Consider the following 17,836-nt stretch of genomic DNA (forward strand, 5'->3'; position numbering starts at 1 on the left):
CGTTTAGTACTAGCCTTTTTCATCCAGTCTCTTAGACAAAAACATTTTCGAGCCTTAATCTCTGGTTCACTATCACAGATTTAACTGCCAATTTTTGGAAGAACACATTGAGTGGCATCTTATTTATTACCTTCTAATGATGCCATACCCCATTTCTGCACAGTTATGCAATGTAACACAAACCATTCTGTGTAAAAAGCATCATATACTCTGTTCTCCCCAATTAAAGGAGTTATCTGGGATTATTTTGCTAACTATTTGCTTATTGTGCTCGGCGCCAATCTCTGCTGGCTCATAGTGGTCACGGACCGCTCTTGCTGGTGATTCTGCGATAGAGCGGTTACTTCTCTTCCATTCTGCTGTGTTTAAGGGGTGTGACTGTGAATGTCATGATGATTGACAGCTGACTCTTCCTAACTGTAGAGAGCCAGCTGTCAATCAGCATAATATCAGCAGTCACACCCCATCAGCTGAGCAAAGCGGAAGAGAAGCAGCTGCTCTGTTGACATTAAACAGCAGGAGTGGTCTGTGATCGCTCTAAGCCAATGCCGGGCAGAACAAGCAGGTAGTTGGCAACTCCCTGACTGTCAGTCCTTAGCCCCATGAGAAGAAAAATAAAATAACTCCAGATAATCCCTTAAAGTACCATATACTATGTTGTCCTAATTACCGTGCTATACATTGACCCTTACATACAGTTACCTAAATAATGATACTACACTACACCGCTTCCATCATCACACAAAGCAAAGAATACTGCACTGCGCATATCCTGAGCATCAGTCTCACCCATATTCAATAACCATACCACCTTACATAATATGGAAATGAAGGCTCAGAAGACAGACCAAGATATATACAGTATATCGAGCATAGTTTACAGTCATGAATACATTTACATTAGAAAAGCAAATAATAAAATAAATGCCTGGCTCTAAGTCTCAGCTGCTTGTTGCATATTTATACAAAAGAATATTAAATTATTATGTAAAATTCCTTGCTCGTTCAGCCGTGCATTGTGAAGGACACTTTGCTGGCAGTATAGTACATGATGTTTTTATGCACGCCATAATGAATCTTTTGATTATAGGAAGTGAAGGACACCTTAAGACAAATCCTCCATCAAGAGCATCAAGAGCATGATAAGAAGAGCCGGCTTCTGGCAGCAGAGACTCTTCTCTCTATAGATATTTCTATGGAGGACCTCAACAGCATCTTAAAGGCTCTGGAATTTATGGACAACGAATCGTCCAAGCTACTTCTTTCCAAACTTCACCACAAGCTCAGACTCCATCATCAGTTAATGTAAATCTCACCTTACTATGGAATATAATATAGGTTGGGAGTTAAGAAGAGTCAGGATTCTTTAGGAACTGTTAAGTAGTTATAATTTTGGACTAGAAAGATCAGAAATAAGTCAAAATAGTGATAAAGATCTAGCGCCGAAATGCAGAATATGTTGTAGACTGCTATCACTTAGCATCATTTATTTCACTCACCCAATGGATGTTCTCATTTGCTCCCTAGGAAGACTATGAAGATCCCTTTTAAAGATAGATATCTGAATGGCTACTGGAGCATGTCAGGAGTCGGCAGATCCACTGTGTTTTCTGGACTTCTATCTGGTAAGTATTTTGTTTTCCAACAGTGGAGACTAGTTTGTAATTTGGTACAAATCACCCATGTATCATATGTAGTTATAAATTGGCTTTCTAGAAAACTTACAGTAGGCGCAGTCGCAATGTACCCGTGCTCAGCCAGGATTATTACCTCTGGATGGTAAAGTCATCGTTGGTGTATTGTAACTTTCTGCTTATCTTATGGCGACATACCAAAGAAAGAACAGGTAGCTGAAGTCCCATCTTCAGTCCTCTGTGAATTATAGGCCCCTATTTCACCATCGTAATTCATGATTGCAGTGGGAATGGATAGCTTCACTTAATGGAAATGGTATCATAATAGAGGATCTAGAATAGTAATGATAAGTGCCAGTGTAGGGGTATATCAGGACAAGGTGGAATTGCTCTCATTCAGCAACTTGCCTTATGTGAGGATGGCATTTTTTTAAATCCTGTTCAGATATAGCGAAAAAAAAATCCACACGGATATATAAGCATGGTGAAGATTTGAAAAGTAGCAACTAGCTCTTTTATGATTTAGAAAAGCCACAAATTTTCACTTCAGATTTCACACTTTACAGCATATAAGCTGCAATTCACATCAAAATCCACTTGCTGGCTTAACGCTAGATTCTGTAAAGGCCGAACATCCATAGTCTGATATCTTTCTACCTTATTATTCCTTATTTTTTTTCCTTTGTTCTTGAGCATTTATTTATTTTCCTTTTTATATTTGTTTTCCAGCCACAAATGAAACCGTGTCCACCTATGGTCTGGATCTTCTGTTCTCAGAGGCCGGGTTATTGAGGAAGAGTACATCTGATATCACCCTGTATAGTCACAACCACCAGCTAAAAGCCATGCAGGTCAGCTAGGATTACGTTTGCAGATACCATTGTATCTCTTGAACATAACAGTACAGATTAGAATGACCAATGAGTTTGTATTACCAGTAGATACATATATCCTAAAATGTCAATCATTTAGGTCAGTAAAACATTCTCTATATATATCAGGAGTGGCCAGCTAACTGCCTAGTTCAACAGCTGAATTTGCCACATATCTATTGCCTCGATCAGATTATTTTGGCAAATTTTTTAGATACAGGGATTTTGGAACAATGCCATGTATTATCACCCCTACTCTATGTTCCCTCAATTCTAGCAAAGTGGATGGGATTTATAGAAGTCTCATGCCCACGGTGCTTTTTTTTTACTTAGCGTATACTGAGCTGTGATGCGTGTTTTAAATCCGCAGCATTTCATTTGTCTTGCGAGTATGTGGAGTTTTCTGTGTGGACTTTTAGTTTGTTTCCACGTCTGCTAAAGTTTTGTCAAAGCCGTATACCATGAAGTATCAAAAACAAAGCTGCTTTTTTTAAAGGGTGACACACCAAAAAGATACAAAGAACGCAGCATCAAAAACGCAATAAAAACACACACACATATATATATATTTATATATATATAAAAAAAACACACTGGCGCTAATTAAAAAAGGGGCCCTGAAGCTGCTGTTATCAAGACAAGTTCTGTACCAACTATGTCAAAAGGTTGAAGAATCAATGGATAAAGATAGATATCGTACTAAAGGTAAAGGCCAGTATTGAACCAACTAATGTGCCATAAACCACGCTTGTGATGTGCCTATGCTTGATTATTTGCTTTGGCAAACCACCACTGTGATAAGCGTTAACTAGCCGAACTATTATTAAAAATTGCTGCCAACCTCACACATTTAAGCGATATTCCAATTGTAGCCAGCTTTTCAGTGCTCTCAATGTATACCAACAGATAGATGCACTTTCTCACAGTGCCAGCGCTAATGTGCAATGAGGCTGTTTGCAAATTATGTGAAAAACCGGGGACTCTTACCTAGCTTGTGCTTCCCAAAGACCCGGTCCTCAAAGGTCCTCCAGACAATAAGGTGGCTCGTTGATAATAGAATTTGACACTCCATTTTTTCTGAGCATCCAGCAACGCCGCCGGCCGGGGTGCCTCTGGCTCTGCACGATGTCGTGTATTTCTTAGCCAGACACTGGAGTGTCAAATATACAAATATATACAAATATACAAATATATGTATACATTGAGAGCACTGAAAAGCGGGCTACAATTGGAATATTACTTAAATGTATGAGGTTGGCAGCAATTTTTAATAATAGTTCGGCTAGTTAACGCTTATCACCGTGGTGGTGTGCCAAAGCAAATAATCAAGCATAGGCACATCACAAGTGCGGTTTATGGCATATTAGTTGGTTCAATACTGGCCTTTACCTTTAGCGCGATATCTATCTTTATCCAGCAATAAAAACACATGTTAAAAAAATGCACACAAAAACACAATGAAAAACGCAAGTAACCTAATTTAAATAATAGTTGAAAGAATGGTGCAGAAATTCTGCAGCGTCAAAAAGCTCCACGTGGGAATGTAACCTGAGTCTACATTCCCACAATGAGCTTCTAGTGAGCTTTTGATGTTGCAGAATGTATGCACTATTTCTGCACCCATTATGTAAAATAGATTACGTGCATTTTTTCGAAATTACACAGCATTTAAAACTCACAAAAAACTCCTGTACACGTTGAGTAGTTGTTGAATTTTTTACCTCAGTATGTGTAAGCCAAAACCAGGAGTGGATCCGTCAGAGGAAAAGTATGATAGAAACACGTCACCACTTCTGCATTTATCACCCACTCCTGGTTTTGACCTACAAATACTGAGGTAAAAAGCTCACCAAGTACTCAACATGTGCAAGTGGCCTTGGGCTCATCTAGACAACAGTTTTTCTCATACTGTGTTTTTCATGGATAGCACTCAGACTATTTTAGATATATGGGTAGTTCACGTGTCTGATTTTTCCTTGAACTGAGTTGTCAACACTAAAACACAGACTTTTCCGATTTTGATCTGTGTCTTGGATCAAACTCACCAGCACAAGCCTATGGGTTTGTGAAAAATCAGACGGCACTCGGATTCCATTCTTGTACTGTCTCTTTTTCAAGGACTGTTTTGAGGTTTCTCAAGACTTCTCTTATCAATCGGTTAAAACTGATGAAACTGATGGCAAGAACTGATATTGACTCCAACTCTGATGACACTCTGATCAAAAACACTGATGAAACTTGTAACTATTTTTGCATACAAGAAAAATCACTGACATGTGAATGAGCCTGTGAGAAACACCATTATCGCCAACCATATCAATATTGAATGACGAGGATACTGAACAATACCAGCATCAAAGAATAGTATTATTGACAATACCAAAATCAAATGATAAGAATATCGCACAACAACAATATCCCTAGATTCTTGGGGATGGTCAGTAAAGAAAAGAACCCCGAGAAAAGTGTATTAAAGAAAAAGGTTTTATAACCAGAATCAGATATGAAGCAAAAAACTGATACAACAGATAAACATTAACAAAGTCAATACAATGTTACAACCAAGACAGATACATTTCCAACTGTTACGGTCATTCACATAATGCCATAGTTACCAGAAAGGAACCCTTCACATAGTACCTCCTGGTGGTGCCACCTTGGTGAGGCCCTCATTTCCTTGGCATGTCCTCTCCTTGGTATGGTTTGCCTCACTCGTGGACTCAACCCTCAATGCCAACCTTCCTTCTGTCTCTCAGTCTCCCATTATCTTTCCTCCCCTGTGTCACAATGGGGTTATTTATATCGCCCTTCAACCTAGAGACACTAAGTCTCACCTTGTGAACAAAGAACTGTATTGATCTAACTGTTCTTTCACAACAATATGCATACAAATGATTCTTCTTCATTAATACACTGTATTAAATTACCCAGAGACATGCTGACCAGGTGGTATCACACCTAATAGTGGTAATTCAGTGGTGGTATTCTTGTGTTCTTGGGCACTTTTGTAGTTTATGCTACTGTAAGCAATGATATGAGCATCCTGATTACCATGTCAAAGACCACAAATTGAGTGAAAGCCTAACTTTTAGCTTCACAATACAATATGATATACACCCATATTTCAGTATCATATCTGCATATCTTACAAGCCCTTACACTGAATTCTGGATATTTGTCTGTTGTAGGATTGAAGACTTAAAACCAAAATGACCACCAGTGGCTCCTGGGCCACACCTGTTATATTTTGTTCTGAGATCACATAAAGAAGAAGTAAACCTAGATTGTTTTCGATGCTGTTTTGTCCTGGTGGTGGAGCTTTCCTTGATAATATTTTGTTATTTTATTTAACGTTTTATCTCCACAAGGTGTCCATTGAAGCTCAAGGCCTGGAATCATTTTTGGGAGATGGAGAAGCAGATGGTGAAGGAGAGGATGTAATGGTTAGCCTGTCATCGGTCTTGTTAGGCGTTCAGTTGCGACCAGTTACGTTGTTTAATGGATACATGGATATAGTGACTAAAGTATTTTCAAGCAGTGGAGAACCAAACCATGTAGTCAAAGGGAACATACTGCTGGTGGATTATCTTCAGGTATGCTCAAATCCCAAATAAAGGAAAATCAAAGGAACTCTTAACTTAAAGGGGTTGTACAAGTTTAGAAAAGTATTGCGGATTCTAAAAACAGCTCCACAGCAATCCACAGCTGATATTTAATTTTTCATATCTGAGCTGCAATAACAGTCACAAACCATAGACTGATGGGGCATTTGGAAGACCGCAGCTGTTTTTCTTTTCCTGGGCAACCCCGATAAAAGAAATATTCACCTTTGCAATCTTTTTGTTTATAGCTTGAATGCTCATTGACATAAAATAATTTTGCAAAAAAGCCTTGATGTCCTAACATTTTTTATTTATTTATCACACTCTCATGATAGTTTTCTGGTGTCCAAAAGTTGTACACTTTTGAAAATGATTATTTGCTTAAAAATTGAGACCTTTGCTCCGTCTGACATACTTTTGGAAGTAGTAGGTGGGGCTTCACAAAATTATCATGGTCAACCAACAGGCACGACCAATTTCCTATATCTGCAGGCCCTGTGGCCAAAGGTGAATATAGTCAATTACTGAAGTTCAAATGTTACACGTTGGTCTCAGATCTAAGGTTAATCAATGTTAGTATAAACAATCAAATGTTACCCTGCTTCTGCAAGTTGTAGGATGTCATTGTCTTTGTTTTCTTGTTTGTGTTTGTATGTGCCAGGGACTTGACTCTTATCGTCACATGTCTTCTTTGTTTGGGGGTCAAGTTAGTGAAAACCAACAGTGATCTAACATACTGGGGGGAAATCTGACGTACCTAAGTGACAGTTTTACTTAATTCTGATTTCCATTTGTAAAGAATCCTCCAGCTTTTGTGTCCTACCCGTGGATTCCTCTACTATATGCCAATTCTACTAACATATGGCCTAAATTTCATACAGACAGACATTTGTAATGTGGCAGGTGTGGAAAAAATGTTTTCTCTAGAGGCATTGATTTTCCAAGTGAATACAGTTGTTTCGTGCTTTTTCGAGTGTCTACAATACAGACCACATGGTCTATGTGCACATTATCACTTACTGTTTATTCTGCTAATTATCTATTACCAGTTGGATTATCTTTACATAATGTTTTCTGTTCAATAGCTCCATCAACTTCTTTCTTTGCATTTGCATTTTGGTGGAACAATTTTCTTACAATTTATGTTAGGAAGAATCTTCCCATGCAAATGGGCGTTTAGAAAGACGCATCTTGCGACATTTGCTTTCTTCATCTCCTGCTTCAGCCTAAAACCACACCAGTTTGCGTACGAAAAAACTATACATTCTAACTAATTTGCAGTTAAACTATACTCTGCATTTTTCTGCAGCAATAGCCTCTCACCAATGAGGTCTTACCCTTTTAGGAGATCCTTTTAGTCCTTCTTCAGAGGTGGCAGAAATAGAGTGGGCTCAATTGTGCCCAATGGGCCAGCGTTATTTGGAGATCATAAGGATTAATTGAATGTATCCTGTTGATTTATCATTTAAGGCTTTCCAGGCTTGGGATATTGATGACCCATCCTTATTTATTTAATTTACTCTCTTATATGGCGCCATTAACTCTACAAATATTTACAGATATCATCACTGTCCCCACTGGGGTTTACAATCTGCATTCCCTGTCAGTGTGGCAGGAAACCACATACCCAGAGGAAACCCACATAAACATGGAGAGAACATACTTCTTACAGATGTTGTCTTTGGTGGGATTTGGACCCAGAACCCCAGCGCTGCAAGGCTGCAATGCTAACCACTGAGCCACCGTGCTCACATAATTCATCAATATCAGAACAGGAAGGAATGAATGGTCCAATCCATGGCACTCCCAGCGTTCAGCTGTTTTCAACTTTTGCGATGGTTGAATATAAACAGTGAACGTAGCCGAATATGTAAACTCCGCTCCTATTAAAGTGAACCCACCGATATCTTAAGCCTGGAAACCGCCTACAATTACTAAGCAGAAATCCTATATGTAGCCCAGAACAAGTAATTGTGGCACAGTGGATTGTTTTTACGTCTCTGCATCTCTGTTTTAAAAACTCAGAATTATCCGTCTGTAGATATCCTGTATAATATACGGTATATATATAAAATCTGTTTTTTTTACTCTTTTTTCCAGTGGTTACCTCTGCAATCTGGGCTCCAGGCCATTGTCCAGTATCAGGGTGCGCTTGGACTAGATATCTCATACAATACTGATATCAGCATATGGGAGCAAGAGTCAAAGAGCAACATCAATACCAAGTATGATTCAGGTCATCATTGTTTGCCCTATGTTTTATAGATTTAATTATAAGGGTAACAGTATCAGATAAAGGAGACACCGGCCACTAAGAGTAAATCTCATTCTATAGGGCCGAGTACATTCTCACATTACACATGCTGTACTATAATTTTTCCTGTGGTGGCGTTGCAGAGAAATAAAAATCTTGCTGCCCGGCTTCTCCCCATATTTCATGGGATGCCTGGGGTTTGTGGTCAGCTTATCTCCAGGAACAGTAGGGTTGTCCATACCCTTCTTACATTCATGGAAAAGTCAGACTGCGATTTCGACACAGGTGGAACAATTGACAAAGCAGTTGCTAAATGGCCCAAAAATGTCGAAAGAATCAGAAACTTGGTTGAGCAAACCTTAATCCTTTCTGTAAGGAGACATTAGTGACTTTCCTATTTTGCAGCTGAAGAAGAGTCAGACAGATTCTCTGCCTTAGCCCATGTATTAAAATATAGGGTTAGGACAGAGACTTGGGTCCATCCCAAGTGCTGGGCTGCTTAGATGCTTTTCTACTTGTAAGGGCGAGAAGGAGAAACCTGCATAAGAAAAATCCAGAAAGGTAGAACACACTGGTTTGCTTATTGAAGCAAATTCTACCAAGGCATTTCTATTTTCTTTTTTTTCCACAAGGGGGCACCATTGCTGCATCCGTGGAAGTTTTCCTGTTAACACTCTGAGTTAAATTGATGGGAGCTGTAAATTAACATGCTGCTTTAGATGATCTTGGTGAGATTTAAACTTGAAAGTGAACCCATTAACTCACCAGTCGCTGCGTGATGTTTTATCTTATTAAATAATGTGACAAATCTTTGTAATATATATATCATTGCAAAAGGCAGGAATAGGATAATGTTGACAGGCTGAGAGAAACTAAAGATGAGTGCTAGAACTAAAGGCAGGGGATCAGATGAAATGTTCTCAGCTTGGCACTTTCTGACCAACAAAAAGTTATTAAAAATAAGACTGATCTGAATTTACCAGCATCACTCTATACCTCACATCATGCACTCGTGTATTTACATACATCAGCAGGATTTCATTCCTGAAACTGTTAATATGTGCATGTAGCGCTTTCAAAGACAAGTCCAGCAATTCCTTATAGCTATACACCAATATCTCACTTTTGTCACACGGGGTAGAGGCAGTCAGTCAACCAGGAGGAAGCGGCGCTGGGCTGGGAATAGAGCCGGAGTGACAGAGGTTTCAGATCTACAACCACATTTGCATGTCAATAGAAGCACTTATTTTTGATTAGGGAGGAATGGACTGAGCATATAGCTATTGCTGGACTTGTTTTTGAAAGGAATAAATGATTTGGGGTGTGAAATCCTGCTGACAGATTCCCTTTCAGTGGGATAGAAGGAATTGCACAAGATTAGGAAAACGTGGCTGCTTTCTTACATCATCATCGCTTAGAGCAGGTTCCTCAGCGAGTGAGATGTAATAATACAGCTCTGATCTCCTGGTCTAACCTCCTTCATGCCGTTTAAATTCAGCTGCACTGCCTCTCCCACCAAACCGACTCATGCAGGAGGTGAGACCACACTGAGAAAGACACACTGAGAAAGCTATGGTGGGGGGCGTGTTCTTCTTTCCTTTGAATGTTGCTGCCTGCTTAGGATTGGTTAACATCATACAGGTAGATGAAGTACACGCCCCCAGGGAAACATCTCTAATAACACCCACTTGGATTTAAAAAATCAACTCATTATGTGCCAAATACTTGAATTGCTAATATCTCTGCAACAAATAGGTGTAATAAAAAAATAATAATAAAAAAAGTTTAATTCTTTCATGAAAAGTCCTGTTTAGCTGCACCATTTTCACAATAGATCTATATTTTGCTGTAGCATTTCTGTGACTACAAGTCCACAGTGGAAATGTACGATATGCATGTACTTTTTGGGTATGGTCCAATAGGGCAAATATGCGGTAGGTTTTCAGCAGCAGATTAGTGCATGACATTCCTCATAATCTCATTTATACGTTGCTGCCAAAATCCTTAGATAAAAATTGATCAGCATTATGGATTTGAAATGCAAAGGGAGAAATGTGCGGAAACAATTCACCTTTTGTGCAAGGAAACAGTATTTTCCACAGTAGATTTCACACGAGAGCACACCTCAACTCTCTACTTCTGGGGGTAGAAACAGACTAGGTCATGTGACGGACGCATATTGGCGGAGCTTATTATGTGAGAGCTCATGTAACAGAACTGCACTGAGCCAGGCACCATAGGCCTTCTACGTGGCCTTCATCTGGAATTCACATTTCTGAAATCTCTTTTTTCTATAAACAAAATAAATTGTCATTCATTTTAATTATTTTTCTTTGTTAAACCCTAGAGCCGGTCTTGTCCTAGACTTTATGACAGAAATTGACACCTCCTTCTTCCATGTATGTATGAAAGCCGAGGCTGAAGCAGAAACCTCTGTGAATTTTGACTCATTAATACAATTTACGGGCTCTCCAATGCAGATGTGCCTCGAGCTAGGACAGGATAACATGCCATACAGGTAATGCATGCACCACCACCAGCATCATTTTATTGGAGATCGCTGGGAGATCTGTGCACGCACCACCCACAGCGAGAATAGTGTAGGCGTGAGCTTTCTAACAGGAGGCAGTTCCACCACCTCTTCAACTCCTAAGGCCGGGGTCACACCTAACGTATAAAAATACGGTCCGTTTTTACAGCAGAGATACGGAAAAAAGTTCCTGAACAGTGATCCGTATTCAATGCGAGGATGCAATTTTTTTTCTCCAAAAAGTATCCGTGTGTCATCGATACGGTATCCATATGGCGAGATTTTCTCGCCAGCTTGCAAAATGGACATATAATGGATCCATGGGCTCAAATATTCGTGAACACATATATACAGTATATAAATATATGGAATTATATACTTAACAAAAAAGTGTGAAACAACTGAAAATATGTCTTATATTCTAGGTTCTTCAAAGTAGCCACCTTTTGCTTTGATGACTGCTTTGCACACTCTTGGCATTCTCTTGACGAGCTTCAAGAGGTAGTCACCGGGAATGGTCTTCCAACAATCTTGAAGGAGTTCCCAGAGATGCTTAGCACTTGGGCCCTTTTGCCTTCACTCTGCGGTCCAGCTCACCCCAAACCATCTCGATTGGGTTCAGGTCTGGTGACTGTGGAGGCCAGGTCATCTGGCGTAGCACCCCATCACTCTCCTTGTTGGTCAAATAGCCCTTACACAGCCTGGAGGTGTGTTTGGGGTCATTGTCCTGTTGAAAAATAAATGATGGTCCAACTAAATACAAACCGGATGGAATAGCATGCCGCTGCAAGATGCTGTGGTAGCCATGCTGGTTCACTATGCCTTCAATTTTGAATAAATCCCTAACAGTGTCACCAGCAAAGCTCCCCCACACCATCACACCTCCTCCTCCATGCTTCACGGTGGGAACCAGACATATAGAGTCCATCCGTTCACCTTTTCTGCGTCACACAAAGACACGGTGGTTGGAACCAAAGATCTCAAATTTGGACTCATCAGACCAAAGCACAGGTTTCCACTGGTCTAATGTCCCTTTCCTTGTGTTCTTTAGCCCAAACAAGTCTCTTCTGCTTGTTGCCTGTCCTTAGCAGTGGCTTCCTAGCAGCTATTTTACCATGAAGGCCTGCTGCACAAAGTCTCCTCTTAACAGTTGTTGTAGAGATGTGTCTGCTGCTAGAACTCTGTGTGGCATTGACCTGGTCACTAATCTGAGCTAGTATTAACCTGCGATTTCTGAGGCTGGTGACTCGGATAAACTTATCCTCAGAAGCAGAGGTGACTCTTGGTCTTCCTTTCCTGGGGCGGTCCCCATGTGAGCCAGTATCTTTGTAGCGCTTGATGGTTTTTGCCACTGCACTTGGGGACACTTTCAGAGTTTTCCCAATTTTTCGGACTGATTGATCTTCATTTCTTAAAGTAATAATGGCCACTCGTTTTTCTTTACTTAGCTGCTTTTTTCTTGCCATAATACAAATTCTTACAGTCTATTCAGTAGGACTATCAGCTGTGTATCAACCAGACTTCAGCACAACACAACTGATGGTCCCAACCCCATTTATAAGGTAAGAAATCCCACTTATTAAACCTGACAGGGCACACCTGTGAAGTGAAAACCATTCCCGCTGACTACCTCCTGAAGCTCATCAAGAGAATGCCGAGAGTGCGCAAAGCAGTCATCAAAGCAAAAGGTGGCTACTTTGAAGAACCTAGAATATAAGACATAATTTCAGTTGTTTCACACTTTTTTGTTAAGTATATAATTCCACATGTGTTAATTCATAGTTTTGATGCCTTCAGTGTGAATGTACTATTTTCATAGTCATGAAAATACAGAAAAATCTTTAAATGAGAGGGTGTGTCCAAACTTTTGGTCTGTACTGTATATATATATATATATATATATATATATATATATATATATATATATATATATATATATATATATATATATATATATATATATATATATATACCTACCTAGTCTATGTGTATACATTTATTTTATCTATTCTATTCTAACCTGTCAGTGTGATTTTACTGTACACCGCACTAAATTACTGGCTTTTCTATAGGACACCCATGCATATTTTTCGCAAGGCAGACGTGTGGTCCATGTGTAATCCGTATTTTTCTCGCCCCCATAGACTTGCATTGGCGTACTTTTGGAGGAATACGCTGACAATCGCAGCATGCTGCGATTTTCTCAGCCCGTAAAATATGGCTGAGAAATATACGGCTGATGGAAGCTGCCCCATAGAGAAACATTGGTCCGCGTGCAGTGCGTTGTTTTTGCACCTCACTCGTCCGTATTTCTCTCTAGTGTGACCCCGGCCTTACCCTGCTCCTCTGCCCTGCCAGGGACTTACAGTGATGACTCATGCAGGGAACATTTACCTCTTGTTTCTACGCAGAGCTTAGAAGGTTCAGCTAGTGAGTTTTTAATCACATGATATCATAGAAAAAGAAAACAGGAGTAAAAGCTGGGCAAAATGAGCAATTGTAAGTACACAGTGCTGTATAATATGATGGTTGCAATACATCGAGATGATAAAAACTTTGATGGGCGTGCTTCTTTAGTGTACTTCAGTAATGAGGCCATAGATCTTCACGTGCTGCTGTACTGCTATTTCTTGACCGTGTGACACCTGCTTACGCAGGACCATGCACCGCCAAGAACGATTATCTTTTGAGCTGCACAAAAGATCGTTTTACCCGATGAAGGTTTGTTTTTTCATCAGGTGATCGGCAGCCTGTTTACACTGAAAGATTATCATGAAATGAGTGATACATCTTTCTTTGTAAATGCTGCTTAAGGGCTCATGCACACGACCGATCATATCGGATGAATTCTATCAGTGGGTTTTACAGATAGCCCTCTTACCCATGTTATTATTTCTGTGTAAATGTCTGAAAAATAAGTGACATGCAGTTTTGATCCAAGTGTTGGATCAAAATTGGCAATCCAAGTCTATGGGTCTGTGGAAAACCTCAGGAAGCACTCAGATGACATTCGAGTGCAGTCTAATTTTCAAAATTTGGAGAATTTGGGAGAAGATGGAGAATAATGTGATTCCACTCTGATCAGAGTGTGATCTGAATAATGTCTGCTTTTCTTTGCACCTACACCAAGTGTAAGCAATGTTTTTTTATATTTTTTTTAAATTTCAGCTTATGGTGCTGCGCACAAAAATGTTTCCCTGAACCACAGTTTAATGTGATCTGTTCCTTTAAGACTTGCAAGCGCTCCATAGATAGCAGTTATTAAATAATAATATTTTTAATAAATGCCTTAAATCATAGCAAAAAAGGCCACTTTTATCTTTTGCATTATTTACGAATCTGTCAGTTTTCTGCTGTAATAGCCACCGAAAGTTATATCTCCTCAGACAAAATATGACTCATGCTCCTATTAGACCGCTGATAACACACAGATGAGAGAGCTCGGCTTTACCAATAGTCTGCTTTATCACCGCAGACAAGAACAGTTACTGCATAGAGGAATTCCACATCGCTCCCTCCTACAGCACCGGATTAAACTTTATAAAACATAAACCCAACTGCTGTACAATATAATGCCAGATCTCCGCTCAGTGTCTGGTATTGGGATAGAAAGGATCAGATTTTTCATGAGCAATTCTAATTCTTTCCTTATGGCGTAAGCTAGGTCCAAACTGTTAGGGGTCTTTCTTTTTGTGTGTTTTTTTATTGCAACAATTTTTGTGACTTTTTAGAAAAGTCACAATTGATGAATCCAGCAAAAAACATCTGGAATTGCTAGACTCTGCAAAAAAAAACAAAAAAAAAAACAGGCGAGCACGTACTATATAACGCAGACTTCAGAAAAGGTGTACAGAGAATAATTAAATAATGTGCAAAACACACAAAACTAGACAAAAGGAAGGTGCACAGGCAATGATGAATCGAGGCCTCAGTGTTTTTGGGGTTCGTGGTGTGATAGTTCTTCTTTTATAGTGTTATGCCAGGGCCAGCCTCATCCTTGTTTTGCTTTCTGCAGGACTGTCTATTGCCTTGTGCCCTTATAGTGTACCATATAGTGCCCAAATTAGAGTACAAACACGAATGTAAGGTAACAAAAACAGGGACAGTGCATTGACTTAAAAACCAATGTCCAATTAATAAACTTTGTGCTCCTGTGCAGGGTAGAATCAGAGGTGCAGGTTCTGGATGCACAGGTCAAGGCCTGCAGCTGCATATAATGACAACCTTAAGGTCACATATGTAGCTTGCTTTTTTGTTTTCTGTCCAGCAAGTGACCATGTTGGTACATACTGAGGCATATCTTACTTGAGACCACACTTATCTTTCCTATAAAACCATAGAATATTTCATTAATTGTATTACATTTAATAAACAATACTTTTTTTTACTCAATTATCTGCCCAATAATGATTGCTCTTTATTAGTGACAGAATAGTAATGGTTAATGCAGTGATGTCAAACCATCAGGACGATATATCACTGTGGTTAGGTGGTCAATCAGCTGAGATGTCATAATACAGGTCTACAATGAAGAGCTCTGATAATGGGATATGAAGAATGAACATCGTTAGATTAACCCCTTAACCCCTGGAGCTTTTTCAGTTTTGCGTTTTAGTTTTTCGCTCCCCTCCTTCCCAGAGCCATAACTGTTTTATTTTTCCGTCAATATGGCCATGTGAGGGCTTGTTTTTTTGCAGGACGAGATGTACTTTTGAACACCATTGGTTTTACCATGTTGTGTACTAGAAAATGGAAAACAAATTCCAAGTGCGGTGGAGGGGTGGAGCCGCATATTCATCACTGTAATGAGCGGCACCACGTGACCGCTCATACAGGACAAGCTGCGGCGCTGAGAGGAAGCATCGAGGGAGCTGGGTGAGTATTTTATTTCCAGCACGCGGGTGCACAGGGGGTGGGGGGGGGAGGTTGCCAGGAAGTTTATTTCAACCACACAAAAAAAAAAACATTGATTTTTCATTCCTTCTCTCCAGCGAACGCTGCTGGAGAGAAGGGATGAATGGCGGCTTCAGCACCACGCTGGGGACAGCGCTTACTGTAGCGCTGTCTCCTGCACGGTCTGTGTGGTACTCAGTCGGCACATGGGCGGCACATGGCTGCCGCACGTGTGCCACACTGATGTGCCACGTGAGCTCACGGACACGGATAACTCCGGTACCGATTTTTCCGGTACTGGAATTATCTGGACATGTGAGACTGGCCTTAGCCTGATTGGCTCTGCTACATAGGAGCGATGCTCAGATCGCTCCTATTGTAGCAGAATTACTGCATTGCTATGAGCGCCGCCACAGGGTGGTGCTCACAGCAATCTGGCATCAACAACCACAGAGGTCTCAAGGAGACCTCTGGTTGTTATGCCAATGCACCACTGACCCCCGATCACGTGATGGGGGTCAGCGGTGCGTGCAATTCTATCCCGATGGCCGGGAGCGCTTGTTAAATGCCGCTGTCAGCGTTTGACAGCGGCATGTAACTAGTTAATAGCAGTGGGTGGATTGCGATTCCACCCGCTGCTATTGCGGGCACATGTCAGCTGTTCAAAACAGCTGACATGTCCCGGCTTTGATGTGGGCTCACCGCCGGAGCACGCATCAAAGCAGGGGATCTGCCATCGGATGTACTATTCCGTCCGATTGCAGAAAGGGGTTAAACTATCATGGTATGTTAAAGGGGTTATCCAGACTTGGGCTACAAGTCTTCGGTCGCTCTATATGTACTGAGAGCTGTGAGGATTCTGCAGAGTCAGGACCGTCAGGTGCGTGACCATAAGTATGTGATTTGCATATATGCAGTCACGTGCCAACTAGTCGTGTGCAGCCTTAATTAATGCAAATACATTGAGAGAGGCCGGACACGTCTAGTTGGAATGAGACCGAAAGTATGCAAATAAGAAAACGTGTAGTTTCATGACCGCACACTCCCAGTGCCGCCACCAGGGAATACTCAAAGGGTGCAGTGCGTGCGATGAGAGGATTCAAATAGTGACTGCAGACAACCCCTTTAAGCAGTGTGTGTACAGACATGTCATGATTGAGTAACCAGAATCGTACTGTTACAAAAATGTAATTATCCAGATTCAAATGAACTGACACTTTTTATTTTCTTTGCAGAGAAACTTATATGAGTACAGAAGCATTTCCAGCGAGCAACACAACACATACTGTAAGGAAAAGAAGAACGTCTACTCTGTGGGGGCGAGATTTTCCCTTTCATAATGCAAACTCTGAGATGTGTAAGAAATTGAAGGATACTGAGGATATTAGCACTGTTTTCTGACAGCAGCAGGCGTCTATTACAGCTATATTCCCAGAAACCGTACTAATTACCAGAGCTGTGGACTCAACATGTCACACAACAGCAGGATGACTGTGTAATTTCTGCAGGTCAATAAAATCAATTTAGAAAGAAAATCAGTGTGTGCTTGTGTTCTTCCTGCAGATCCTTATGTGCATTGTCTGGAGCCACAGCAATGTGTACTGTTCCAGGCTGCAGAAAGTGAAGGTGGATTGTCCACAAGAATCCATGCAGTGAGCTATTCTGGCGTGCCGATGGTGGCTCCGTCCCCTATCTTGTCTCACCATGGTTTTGCGGCACATAAAAGTTTTAGGGTATGTGCAGACGATCCGGAAGTGGCAGTGCTTTGTACACAGCACATGTTCACTGCGTCCAAAGCACTGCCAGCTATTGAATGCAGGTGAATCCACATGTGCAGAGGTGTCAAACTGCATTCCTCGAGGGCCGCCAACAGGTCATGTTTTCAGGATTTCCTTAGCATTCCACAAGGTGCTGGAATCATTCTGTGCAGGTGATTAAATTATCACCTGTGCAATACAAGGAAATCCTGAAAACATGACCTGTTGGCGGCCCTCGAGGAATGCAGTTTGACACCTCTGCACATGTGATCACTGAACCATGTGGATTCATGA

General features: G+C 40.7%; 1 protein-coding gene across 1 annotated transcript in view; it reads left to right on the top strand.

Annotated features, from left to right (window-relative positions):
* LOC143770062 (microsomal triglyceride transfer protein-like) overlaps nucleotides 1-17,320 on the top strand; it is a 225,019-nt gene extending 207,699 nt beyond the window's left edge. The window contains exons 12-18 of the mRNA XM_077259303.1: nucleotides 1,091-1,305; nucleotides 1,528-1,625; nucleotides 2,364-2,485; nucleotides 5,875-6,099; nucleotides 8,209-8,333; nucleotides 10,710-10,880; nucleotides 17,021-17,320. Coding sequence (XP_077115418.1) covers nucleotides 1,091-1,305; nucleotides 1,528-1,625; nucleotides 2,364-2,485; nucleotides 5,875-6,099; nucleotides 8,209-8,333; nucleotides 10,710-10,880; nucleotides 17,021-17,186 — 1,122 coding nt within the window. The 3' untranslated portion in view covers nucleotides 17,187-17,320. The remainder of the gene's footprint in view (nucleotides 1-1,090; nucleotides 1,306-1,527; nucleotides 1,626-2,363; nucleotides 2,486-5,874; nucleotides 6,100-8,208; nucleotides 8,334-10,709; nucleotides 10,881-17,020) is intronic.
* The last annotated feature ends 516 nt before the right edge of the window (nucleotides 17,321-17,836 follow it).

This window comes from Ranitomeya variabilis, chromosome 4 (assembly GCF_051348905.1).
Source record: "Ranitomeya variabilis isolate aRanVar5 chromosome 4, aRanVar5.hap1, whole genome shotgun sequence".
NCBI classification, from domain to species: Eukaryota; Metazoa; Chordata; class Amphibia; order Anura; family Dendrobatidae; genus Ranitomeya; species Ranitomeya variabilis.